We start from the raw sequence: 12851 nt of genomic DNA on the forward strand, positions 1-12851 counted from the left end.
TGATGTCAAGCAGTTTTATTCTTCTCTTTTTAAATGGATGTGATATGAGTATCATTCACAGTTTTCTACATACATTTTTTTTGGAGGGTGTTTAATTTCTCTACATTATAGAAACATGAACTTACAGTAATGTGATTTTTGACAGTCAGCATGTGCGTGTCAGTATTGGTTTGTAGTTAAAATGTGGAATAATTGGCTAAATTATTACTATCATTGTTATTATTAACACCACATCGGTGTTTTGAGGAAAATATAAACTTATAATATATATTTATCTATGTTTGCTACTTCAGCATATTGTCAGAAGTACATGTAGAGCGTGAAGGACAGAACGAGCACAGGGTTCAAAGGATACTATGAATACTAATACGAATGTGAAGATCAAACAGTTCAAGCTCACACACTGAGCCAGTCCTTTGCTCATACTTATACTTATTATTACTTCAATAACACAATTGTGCAAGCAGTGCAAGACACAATTTGCTGAAACATTGAATGGCAGCATGAATACATAGACAACATCACTAATAAAGCACTGTCCTGGACAAAATAGACCTTTCTCGGATTACGTTCACATCATGTGGTACGGATGGTAGAGACGATAAAGACGTCCATGTTTACAACCTGTGAACATTCACAACAGAATACTGTGTATCGACAATATAACACCACGTCCATTAAACTTTTACACAATTTATCTTTGTCAGATTTGAGAAGTCCATCTAACATATAATGTTTGGTTTTTAAGCATTTCTCTGTTCTTTAAAGCCCAAGTTGAACATATCAAAGCTTTACCCCAGTGAGAGTTTCTCTGTTGTAATTATGACTTAGATATTGACATGATGATGCAACTCACAACTTTTATTATCAATGATTAATCATCTTCACTCTAAAATATCAGAAAATGGTGAAAACAATCCCGCACAATGAAAACTGGAGAACTACAGCACGTCACTAGCACCTAAATGGAACTGGTCCATTATTAACACCTGGCAAACAAACATCCACTGAGCGAGAGGTTGTCTTTCTGTGGCTACATCCACACGACTACGTTTTTAGTTTAAAAACACATCCCTGCTGCAACATTTAGTTTTTTCGAGCACCTAAAACAGAGTAGACAATCTACTTCCTGTTCACACCGGCTCGCACATGACCAGCTGCTTCCTTTTACTTCTGGAGATTGTAGTGATCTGAGGGTTGAACAGGCTGTCGCGCTGCAGACAGCTGCTCAATTTCCCAGACATGCTCCCTTCCACATTATTATGGAGCCTGATTATTTGACAAAACCCAGGACCAGCTTGTCTGTGATTTAACCTTCATTAGTCATATATTCACAAGTCATATAGAGACAGGTGGGCAGTTGGCAGGTTTATTGTTCGAGGTGATTGGGGGGTCTTTGGATGTGGAGCCCCAGCAGACATACACCGGCCGACAGCCACTGGCGTACACCACTTTGTCTTTGATCTTGGTCTTACTGTGAGTTCTGTCCTGAGACAAGCCAAAGTTCCTCTTTTGGACGCAGCCTCGTTCCTGGAGCTGAATGTGGATGGGGAACGGGGCTTGGTGGCCCGCACCGATGTGGACCCCCACTTGGTTCCCCCCGAGCTTAGAGTAGATTGAGAGGAGCAGACAGCGCAGCTCCCGCTGGAAAGTCTTGTTGAAGTAGAAGTAGATGAGGGGGTTGTAGACGTGGGAGCTTTTGGCGAAGAGGGCCGGGAAAACGAAGCCCCCGGGAGCCATGTACCTGTGCTCCTTGTGGAAAATGAAGAGGAAGGACACAACAGCATACGGGGCCCAGGCGATCACAAAACCCAGGCTGATGCAGAAAAACATCTGGAAGAGGAAACAACAGATAACAGAAAGTGACTAGACCGGAAAAACGTATCAATCATTTTACATGGTGTTACAAAGGTTGTCACGTACAACAGTGACCCGTGAGACTTCTTTCTTTAGAAAAACAGAAGCAATCATCACGTTGTCAATCTTTTCCTGTCAAGTCATGTGAATAATGACTGGTCTCAAGAACAATGACAGCATTGGTCACACGGTCAAAGTACAGAAAAGCAGAAACAACATTGCATCACTTAGTGATAAGGCGCCATTTACTTAGGGTTTTTAAAGCTTTATTAGTGCTTAATGAACAATGCAGGGATTTGTCACACGGATGATGCAGAACGAATACCAAAAATATTCTGCAAATACGTCATAATTAAAACACAGAAACAGACGTGTACACGCAAAGCAACAGATCAAATGAAGGATAAATGAAGGAAGCCAAGTCTTGTCAAAGAGTCAGAGTCAAGTCACAACCATCGTCAGTGCAAGTCTGAACCAAGTACCAAGTTATTTAGGACAGGTTCAATCCCACATTACGTCATGAGGCTTTTCGAAGCAACTCCCCAACGAGGTCAAGTTGCTTTTTATACCAGAATTCTACCAGGTCACATGTTTTTGCTTCAGGTCTCACATCAGGTCAAGTCTTTCATACCTCAAGCAAGTAAAGTCCCAGAAGTCAAGTCGGTTGATGACGCTTCTAACAAGCAAAAGACGAAAAAGAAAAGAAAAGAAATATCTCCCGGTGAAAAAGCGCGACACCGACGAAGATGTCAAGAGAGTTTATGGTGATTCGAGGTGCTATAAACATGATCACATGACCTCTGCAGTGGAGTTAATACGTCACTTCCTGCCTCTGTCTGCTGCACCCGGCTGCTCCACCTCTCACCTGAGTAGTGCAGAGGATTTGATGCTGTTGTGAACACGTCTGTGCAGAAAACCTCCCACTGTGTTGTGCATGTGTGAAAGGAAAACTCTCCGGACTTTATCTGCATGTCCTAATACGGCTTAACACTATTCCAGGTCAAAACTTTATACTGTTAATGCTGTCAAGTCCCATATCAAGTCAAGAGTGTCAAGTTTTACTGTGTCAAGTTGATTCACAGGTTCTCATACATGTGGCATAACTAACATAAACTACAATGCACATAAGTGACGTTCTTCTCACGTCACTGACCACAGAGAGACGTTTTTCAGTCTGCCGCAGGTTGTTGCAGATGCCTCTGGCGGACAGCGAGTAGGTGAAGCTGGACACCTGGTAGAGGATCTGACACTGGGACACCACGATGAGGAGCATGGGGACCAGCGTGAAGAAGGCGAAGGTGCAGATGACGTAGAAGGCGTCCTTTGCCGAGGTGTGATAACCCCTCCAGGCGATGGTGCAGGACAGTCCATAAGGCTCGGGAACGTACTCGCCCCAGCCAAAGAGGGGCAAGCTGGACCACACGGTGGCCACCACCCAGGTGGCACAGCACGCTATGCGGATGTTAGCTCCATCCGAATGCACGGCTGTAAAGGTGAACAAAACGTATTTTAAATGCTATAAGGAATAGCAAAGGCAACAGGAGAAGCACAGGAAAAAAATTATGAATATCTCTATATAAATTAAATAATAATAAATCAATTCAATTAATAATAATTTAAATGCAATAAATAGGGCCATTTTTTATTATATTTCCGCATTGTTTTATTTACATATATATTCTTTTTGTCTTTCCCAGGATATTTTTATTTAAATTTTCTTTTATGCCATGCAATCGCTTCGATAAAACGCAACTCACTGTAAAGCAAGCTGTAGCAGGTCTTCAGGTAGCGCGTGATGCTGATGGCGGTGATGGTGAACATGCTGCACAGTCCGAAGATGAAGCAGCCGAAGCCGTAGTAAACGCACGTGACGTTCCCCCCCAGCCACGCGTGGTGGAAAGAGGACATGACAGAGAGCGGGTAGAAGCAGATGCAGCAGAGGAAGTCGACCACGGCCAGGTTGACGCACAGCAGCTCCGAGCCCACCATCTTCTTCCTCCTGCGGTAACAGATGACCAGGACCAGCCCATTGCCGAGAACAGAGAGCAGAACTACAGGGGGGGGGCAAAGAAGACCAGAGGGAAACAAGTTACAAATTATGTCTTGAAAACACAAAATGAGCATTTGGACGTTAATGTGGTGAACACGTTAGCAATCAACTACCACAAAGACACATTAGCTTGTACGTTTCCGTTCCTGTGGTGAACCCCTGCTCCTTTAAGCATTGTTTTGGTTCCCTCCAATTCGGGGATTATATGGCTCTTAAAGGTCCAGTGTGTAGAATTTAGTGACATCTAGTGGTGAAGTTGCATGTTGCAGCTGAATACCCCTCACCTCACCCTCCCCTACCGAACATGAAAGAGCCTTTAGTTGTCATAAAAACTCAAAAGGTGTTCAGTTTGTCCAGTTTGGGCTACTGTTAAAAACATGGCGATGAATTTCACAGAGAAATAAATACATTTTATGTTGTTTAAGTACTTGGTCTAGATTACAGGACCTTCACGGTAATAATACTGAACATGTGGTTGAAGCTGCTCAGACTTTGAAACGGGAAACAAACTGTGACCTTTTGTCATTAACACCTGATGCTTACTTCCTGTTGTGACACTAATACAGGATCATCTTATCTAATGTGTATGTAGGGTATTTATAGAAAACACTTCTCAAGATGCATCGACTGCTAGAAGCTCTTTACACTACACTCACACGAGTCGCACTCGCCACACAACACCTCAATCATACAACAGCACAGCCATTAGGGCTAATGTTCCCCGATCCTATGGTGGACATCACCAGCGATATAGGTCACCGCATCTCATCCTGTCTCGTATCTATCTACATCACGTCTCCTCCCTGTATATGCGCTTAACACCTGTGTCACATGATCTGACTTCCTCTTGTCTTTGGTCTTTGTCTCTTGACATTAACCAACTGATGCTGTTATGTATTATTTATGTTTCTGCTACTCACACAGGAATAAACAGAGCATTTGTTATGGATGCGGACTGTTACACATTTGGTGAACTACTACTACGATTTATGAGGGATCAGCTTAAAATAAACTACATTGCTCATTTTCATCATGAAGTGCAGCAGTGGGGGGGTCTGTGAGTTATTTGTTGGTTGACAGCACGTCTCCATATAAATGCGTCGCTAACAGAAACTCTAGATACTTGTCAAATGGATCCGTGGAGCAGAAGCCTCAGTGGACGTTTTGAAGTCACATGCTTCATTGCACTTTGTGGCATTGTGCCTTTGTAGAGGCGCCGTTTTTCTCCCACCTCGGCCAAGTGTGCAAATATTCATAATGTTCATATAAATGTCTTATTAAATTGCACATTAATGGGCACTATAAACATCCAGAATATCATCAAAAGGAAAGAAACACTAAGATAATGAGATTGTGTTTGTTTCTTCTGTGATGAAAGAAAACTGACGGGGAAACAGATAAAATGTGTCCTGAACATATAACCGGAAATTGCTCCGTGCACACAAATCTACAGGATATTAGTTTAATTTAATATTCCTCATATGTACATTTTATTTTTAAACCTGAAATGTTTTTTTTAAGCTCTGTGTCACAGCAGCCGGCAGAACAATTACTTTACATATCAACAGTTAAAGTGGCATTACTGAAACACACATACACACTCCTTGGTGTAATTATTCCAACTTATGTATAATTAGCGCATTGAGTGATGAATTAGTAACAAGAGCACGTAAATCAATGGAAAACCTTCATCACGGTTGTTTGACCATGAAGCTTCACAAACAGACTTTAGTTCAATTTCATCTGAACACATTTATGCTAAAAGCTAAATTTGGCTGACATTTCCTTAGAACGACTTTATACATTTACACATGAAGCATTTATGCAACTGTAAAAAAATAAATAACTGGCAATAACAAATAACACAATTAATTTACCCTCTGTATTTCATTATTGAAAACAACAAAACTGTATTTTAAATTCGAGTTCAAATAATTGTTTTTAAATGCACTGAACACGACAGGCGGTCTTTAGGGGGAAATATGTTGTCAAACACATTTTTACAACCTATCAAGCTTCACTTTGCTGGAAGTATTAGTGTGAATCCATTTTCCTTTTCCTCCAATTAAAAGTTCTCACCTCTACATTATAATCGCTCCAGTGTCAGTTTTAACAGCACAGATCACATCTTCACAGTTTCTGGTCAGTATAGAACACGAGTGGCTTGTCACAGAGAAGCTGGAAGTGAAGCTGGATGTACATACCGACGGAGAGGATGGTCACTCCCACACATGTGTCCGCAGCTGGGGAGAGTTTGGAGGTGAACTCGGTCCTGTTTTCATTCAGAGACATTGGTTGTTGCGGCTAAAAACTGCGGACTTGTCTCCAAAGGATAAAAAAGTGTGCGCGTGCGTGTGTGTGTGTGCGGACGCAGGCTCACTTTCTTTTATTGAGGCGGGAGTGTCGCCATGGTAACCCTGAGTACCAGCTGATCAGAGGAGAGGTGGAGTCCTGGTGGTGAACAGGTGTCCCTGCAGCCTGTGTGAGGACTGGAAACAACACTGGATACTTGAATTGATAAATTCCCTGTTGTGTTGATTTTTAATTTCAAAATTAAAAAGTTTGTTTGTTTATTTGTTTGTTTATTTGTAAGGCTGGCTGGTTATTTGGTTGTCTGGGTTGTTAGTTGTAGTCTTTTATCAACAGGATTACACAAAAAAAATCGTTTTTCACAAATCTTTGGAGGGATGGGACATGGGCCTGGGTTGAATGATTGCTTGTCTCTATATGTCGGCCCTGTTACACGCTGGTGTAGCCCGGCTCTCACCCAATACCAGCTGGGATTGGCTGCAGCTGCCCCCACGGCCCTCAAAGGATAAACTGTAGATAATGGATGTTGAGAAATGGGACATTTTGCACTGCCTTTCGTTTTTTGGGATGGTCTATTTAACCTCAACTTTATCTTTACTCCACTTTTTTTTTTGCACTGGCCCTGCAGCTCCCACTTTGGAAAGCCACAGTTCATGAGCATAACGATGCTCTTAAAATAAAACCTGAGTGCATGTCCAGACCCCTGCAATAAAACATAAAAAGACCACATAATCATGTCATATCTTGTCTGTCTATCCATCTGTCTGTCGGTCAGTCTACCTATCTATCTGTCTACCTATTAATCTATTAATCTGTCTGTCTATCTGTCTTTCTGTCCATCTGATTATCTTTCTATTTAAACAAGTCTGTTCTCAGTAGCAGCTCCGCAGCCTTGAGTTATGTCACAAGTAGAAAACAGAAGAGTATTTTATTGTTCATTCTTCATCAGCGAGCAGAAGAGACACAAAACCGTCCAACAGGAGTGCATGAATAGATCAAAATTACATAATGGTGAATATATTGGTCACACATACTGGAAACGTGCTGTGTTTGTCGTGGAGCTCAGTGATCCAGAGAAACACCCGATACTGGCCAGCCCTGAAGTGGAGTCACATGTTGCAAATCATGGCACAAAACTGTACGTGCGATTCCCACAAGAGACGCTGGACGCTTTTACTGCTTTTATCTGACTGCACTAAGTGCCCCAAGTGAATTGACCATGATTTCATTTTCAACCAAACATAGATCTTCGGGCACAGACATGTAGAAGTCTCCCACACCTCTGCTGCACACAGGAGCAAGATCAGAGTCTAAATGGTTTGGAGTCACTTTATTTCTTCCTATATCAGTTATTGTTTCTCTCTAAAGGTGATGGATTATGAATGAAGAACCTTTTATTGTGTATCTGTAAAATGTACAGATGTAAAATGAAAACTTGAAAGTTTTAGACTCACAGGATGAGATGTTTTAATTTTCAACAGATGTGATTTTTTTGTGCAGTTTTTGTGTTTTTATTTTTCTTCTTTCTCCTGCTGGACTCAGGGTTATTTTGAAAAAGAAACATTGTTATCACAAATGAAATGATTACTGGTCAAAGAAATGCATTTGTTATGAATAATATATAAAGCAGTGGTCAGGAACTTTGTGCTGACCAAAGGCAGAACATATAATCTTGCACCACCTAGTGACCTTCATGATGAACTGCAGGTAAACAAATATTTGCACAGGAAAAAAAAGAAAAGAACAGAACAGGCTGATGGTTCCGTTTTGAGTACAAAGATAAAATAGACTTTATTTGATGGTGAAACCTAAATAAGATCTGCGATCAGAAGACAGGTTCGTCACGCAGGCTTCTTTTTCAACGTCACAGAGGCTGGAATGCTGTACTGACAGAAAGGCATCAGAGAAGACTGGACCTTAAATATGAACTTAAGAGAGCAGACACACCCAGGCTCAGAGGGAACACCATTCAACTACTAAACAAACAAACTCTCAGAGGTCTTTCCTATGATCTGTGGCAGTCAGATTACATCAATAAGCACGTTAGTCCACCTCCAACATCAGAACACGGAGAGTAAAAAGCGAATGCGAGGTTATAAAGTCATGATTAGAGGATTAAAGATTACTTGTAAGATTTTCTGCTGTTAAAATGAATTTCTAGATATCGTTTAGATATAGAAACTCAGATACACAAAATCAGTCGCGTGAATTGTAAAAAAAAAAAGAGAAAAAGCTCGGTGGTGGTAACAGCTTTGATGGAGATTAACATTTATGCTCCTATAAGCACTGACTGCACTTTCCTAGACCACAGAGACATCACACTGTACATACAATATTAAACTGAGTGGCATTTCCCTTTAAGTAGCCTCCAAACTGACATATACACAAATACGCACTCATCTAATACACACTCGAGCACATCCTGCATCGGAAAGAAAAAAGATTTGCCTCGTCAACGCTCTAGAAAAATATAGCACTGTAGGTCTCAGGTTAGTTTTTTTTTTAAATTTACAAATACTTCAATTGCTTGGGGAAATGTTTGCTATCTTGCTGAGAGTTTGATGAGAAGGTCAAATATCCCTCTTAGGAAAAATGAAGCTACAGTTAGATTAGCATGAAGAAGAGGGGGTCCAGCTAGTCTTGTTTATTTAATCTGTACAAAAACCATAAAGAAGGGTCATGACCCAGACTATTTCCTGACTGGGACAGTTTGCTGTCTTTATCATTGACCGTATATAAAGATGGATGACATGACAGCTCCCATAAAGTGAAGCCAAAGCATCGTGATCGCCCCCTAGTGGCTGGCTGCACTATAGCTCATAAACCCCACCTCCATGTAAGCAGATGGGACAAGAAAGTCAAAATACTTATTTTTGTAAAAGATGATTTGTCATTTTATGTATTTCTTATCACACAATTGATTTTTTTCCAATAAGTTTGGTTTTAATTCGTTATTTGATGCTATAAAAACGGAGTGAAACATATTGATTGACAGCCGAGCCTGACTCACGATTGGTCGAGTGCGGCAACGGTGGGACCTCGATGCACAGACTCGGGCTTGTGTTACAACGATTAGCTTCCTGTTTTGCTCAGACAAAAATATTTACCAACACCTGCAACACAAACAAATATGACATTTACTCTAATAATCGTGAACCGGTTTCAACTGCGCAGTCTCAACTAGAGTCATTCATCGATTTATCAAACCAGACCTGGGATTATTTATTTTTTTAACGCGTCTTTGGCCTCATTCACCCATAACCCCAGAGATTCGTCTCCTAGCGTCTCCTGCTCCTGACAACAGCCCTTTACTACACACTAATGGACACTAACTGTTTAACTATGGGTCTGGTCCCAACTGCCCCACCTACTCCCAAAGTCTGCAGTTCATTTCTTCCTTAAGGTTTTGCACCCATGTGTTGGCAGCAAGTGGGAAAAGCACATTTAAAAAATAGACATCTTTAAATAGCTATTCAGCTCGTCTAAGTGCAGCACAATCGGAAACATTGAATTCAAGTCATAATTATTTTTCGGCCCGCCCCCGTGTATCATACAATGAATAGAACAAATAAAATCCTCTTCAGTTAAGAAACTAAATGTGAAAGGATAAATCTTTGATCAGACAAATAAACAATATACTGTAGCCACACGGTCACATCCAAAAATAGTCTTAGGTTGAAATATATATAATTTTTTCTGCCAAAGAAATGCTGGCGTTCTAAGTCACTCTAAGTAGATGTAATATACTGCTGAGGTGTAATTTGTGTTTTTCCGTCTCCGTCAATCCTCCACTGACGGTCCTGCACACGGTGTCAAACCGTTACGGAATAAAAAAACATCCGGTGTCATTTGTCACATGGAGTGCTCTCATTGGCTGCCACGCTGACGTCAGGCTCTTTGTCGTCTGTGGGGACGGCAGCAGCAGAAGCGGCGCTCTTGTCCTCGGTGTCATCGTTATTACTACTGTTGCTATTGTTGTTGTTGTTGTTGTTATTGTTGTTCTGGAGCCCGTGGCTGTTGTTCTGGACCAGAGCGCTGTCGCTGAGTCTCAGCTCGTCCAGCTTCTTCCACAGCTCATCCCTCTCCTGCTCCTTCTTCTTCTCCCTGAGAGGAAAACATTTTAAATACTTTTTGTTAGTGAGCACTTTTATAAGCACCCCTTCTAGTTGAACATATGCAATAAAAAAAGCTCTATTGGGGGTTTCTGAAGGGTTTAAGACATTTCAAGACCATTTTAAATACCAATTAAATACCACACAGTGTCGGTTACTCACCGTTGTCTATCTGCTTTATAGGAGGACGTCAGCTCATCAAACAGAGTACAGTTCATCTCCATCAACGTCTTCAGCACGTTATAGACCAGAGCTACGATTGTCCTGCAGAGAGACGCTGGCATCAGTAACAGTGTTCAACTAATAATAGAGAATAATAGTGAAATCAGCCTGAATACATACGGGTTCCAGTGCTCTTTGGAGATTCTGTAGAGGCTACCGAACATGATGGGGAGGACCCTGTCTATGTTCTCTTCGATGAGGCTGAGGATGTACTCGTTATTCCAGAAGTAAAGCGCTCGCTCTGCTACCTGAGAGGACACAGACAGAAAGAATCAAAAACAGTAAGACAGATGGAGAAATGAATGAACTGGTTAATGATCCGTAGGCCGAATACGCATCACTGCTGACAAAGGAGCGTGTGAATGGACGAGAGGACAAAAGCCTCTACAGACCTTGATGTCAAATGGATGTGGAATGATTTGAAGCCTGAAACAAACTCTCTGCATTTTCTGTGTGTTTCTGTTTTCATTCTCACCTGAAAGTGTGGATTGGCCACACATCTAGAAATCTGTTTGAACAGCGGCTCCTGGATTTTGATGAATTGCGTCGGCTCGATGACGTCCAGAATCTCCTCAATTTCACCGAGAAACATCACCTAAAGCGATAAGATGTTTAGAGTATGAAGCAGAACGTTATCAACCATGTGTGTTTACACAGACATGCAGAGTACCTCTTTTTGGCTGCAGGTTTTAGGCCAAAACTTCAGCAGGCCACGGATCACCTGCACAGATAGAAGAGAATTTCGCTTTAATGTAAAAAAAACAGTCTGTTTGAGTGGGTGGTTACGAGCACCTGCTACAAATTCATCTGCAGTGTTGACTAATTTAGTGCTTGAGACTTTGAGAGGGAGGAATGAGTTAAATAAAAAGTACCGGTTCAGTGAGGGTGGGATCCTTCTCCAGGAACTGCACCACACAGTAGGCCAGCTGAGTGATACAGAAGAAAACATTAATGTACAGTCTGTACCCACAACACTGAAAATCCACCCGATAACTTCATAAAACAGTGAAGACTGTCACACGATGCAACCGCAGCCGATGGAACTGAGGCACTGGCGTTAACTGATGATTTCACTGCCGATAGAAGCAACAGGACGACACAGAGGTTCACAGGAGCCATCTCTGCTCTGATTGTCAAATAAATCTAAACCACTGAGAGACACTCCATCAATCGCCAGGATAAGGATCCTAAACTTAAAGCCGAATAGACCCGAGAGTTCGAGGTGGGTGAAGAAGTGGTGAATTAATCACCTGAATTAGACTAAGGAGCTCTCCTGACTTAAGACAGAGAGACTCCACAACAAACACAGCTGAAGGTCGCTGCAGTGAATCCTGGGAGAGCATCACCACGAAAAATATATAATGTTTGTGGGTCAAAGACTGTGAAGGAGTCATTGACAGCAAAAGAGTCTGAAGGGAAAAACGTTTTTCTGTCCAAATATATTTAATCTGGACTCCGATCATTTTATAACTTCTCACTGTGATACATTGAGAATACACTGTCAAATAATAGGTCAAAGAGCCGCTGCATTTACATTTCAAAGCCACTAGACGGTGCTGTAGTACAGAGATTACATGACAGTGTTAAATCCTGCTAAGAGAACTAAAGACAGTTTGTATAAATTCTCTAAAATCTTTTTTCTACAGCAAACGAACAAACATATTGTGTCACAGGATATGAAGCAAACATTCATGTGAGTCATGAGTGAATAATAGATATGTCGAAGAGAGTTTTTCCTACTTGTGCGTGGAAAAGGGCCAGTCCTTTAGCTGTGTGCAACGGGATGAGCACTTTCATCAGGAACTGTTTGTGCTCTGCCTTCAGAGGCAACGCAAAGCCGTTGATGATACTGTAAACAGAGGGAAAACAGCACAATGTCAGATTACAGCAGCAAAAAAGACAAAGACAGCAGGTCGAGAGCAGAGCATAGCTGTGAATATATCCAGCTTCCGAAGAGGAGAAGAAATATGAAGGGAATTCAAAGTAGAAGAGAAGAGGCCTGAGGCAACTTTTATTTGAGACAGCGAGAGAGCAAAAGTCTTCCACATCAGCAGAAAGACAACTTCTGCAAAAGCCAATTTAAAACCTTAAACCCTGGACTTTGTCTAAAGCAAAACTATGGTAGAAAAAACAGATTTGCTCATACTGATGATTAAAAAACGAAAACATGATTAAAATAGTATAAAATGTCAGAATTGCCAAATGTGACTGGAGGAAGTATCTATACTTGTATTATATTTACCCAACAACCTATCCTGTGTACCCTTAAACAATTATAAAGCATTATGAAGATATATTTT

At 41.3% G+C, this 12851-nt stretch overlaps 2 protein-coding genes across 2 annotated transcripts in view; both read right to left on the reverse strand.

Annotated features, from left to right (window-relative positions):
* Positions 1-6352, reverse strand: opn8c (opsin 8, group member c). The gene is made up of 4 exons (XM_035144200.2): positions 6112-6352; positions 3615-3908; positions 3011-3342; positions 1-1833 (listed from the first exon to the last, which is right to left on the reverse strand). Exons 1-4 carry the CDS (start codon positions 6197-6199, stop codon positions 1339-1341), a joined length of 1209 nt encoding a protein of 402 aa, XP_035000091.1. The 5' UTR covers positions 6200-6352; the 3' UTR covers positions 1-1338.
* Positions 6353-7982: 1630 nt separating this feature from the next.
* ppp2r5a (protein phosphatase 2, regulatory subunit B', alpha isoform) overlaps positions 7983-12851 on the reverse strand; it is a 31706-nt gene continuing 26837 nt past the window's right edge. Inside the window, exons 7-13 of the mRNA XM_035143679.2 lie at positions 12292-12400; positions 11424-11477; positions 11222-11272; positions 11027-11146; positions 10672-10799; positions 10492-10593; positions 7983-10321 (exon numbers count right to left, since the gene is read on the reverse strand). Coding sequence (XP_034999570.1) covers positions 10063-10321; positions 10492-10593; positions 10672-10799; positions 11027-11146; positions 11222-11272; positions 11424-11477; positions 12292-12400 — 823 coding nt within the window. The 3' untranslated portion in view covers positions 7983-10062. The remainder of the gene's footprint in view (positions 10322-10491; positions 10594-10671; positions 10800-11026; positions 11147-11221; positions 11273-11423; positions 11478-12291; positions 12401-12851) is intronic.

This window comes from Hippoglossus stenolepis, chromosome 20, assembly GCF_022539355.2.
Source record: "Hippoglossus stenolepis isolate QCI-W04-F060 chromosome 20, HSTE1.2, whole genome shotgun sequence".
In the NCBI taxonomy this organism is placed as follows: domain Eukaryota; kingdom Metazoa; phylum Chordata; class Actinopteri; order Pleuronectiformes; family Pleuronectidae; genus Hippoglossus; species Hippoglossus stenolepis.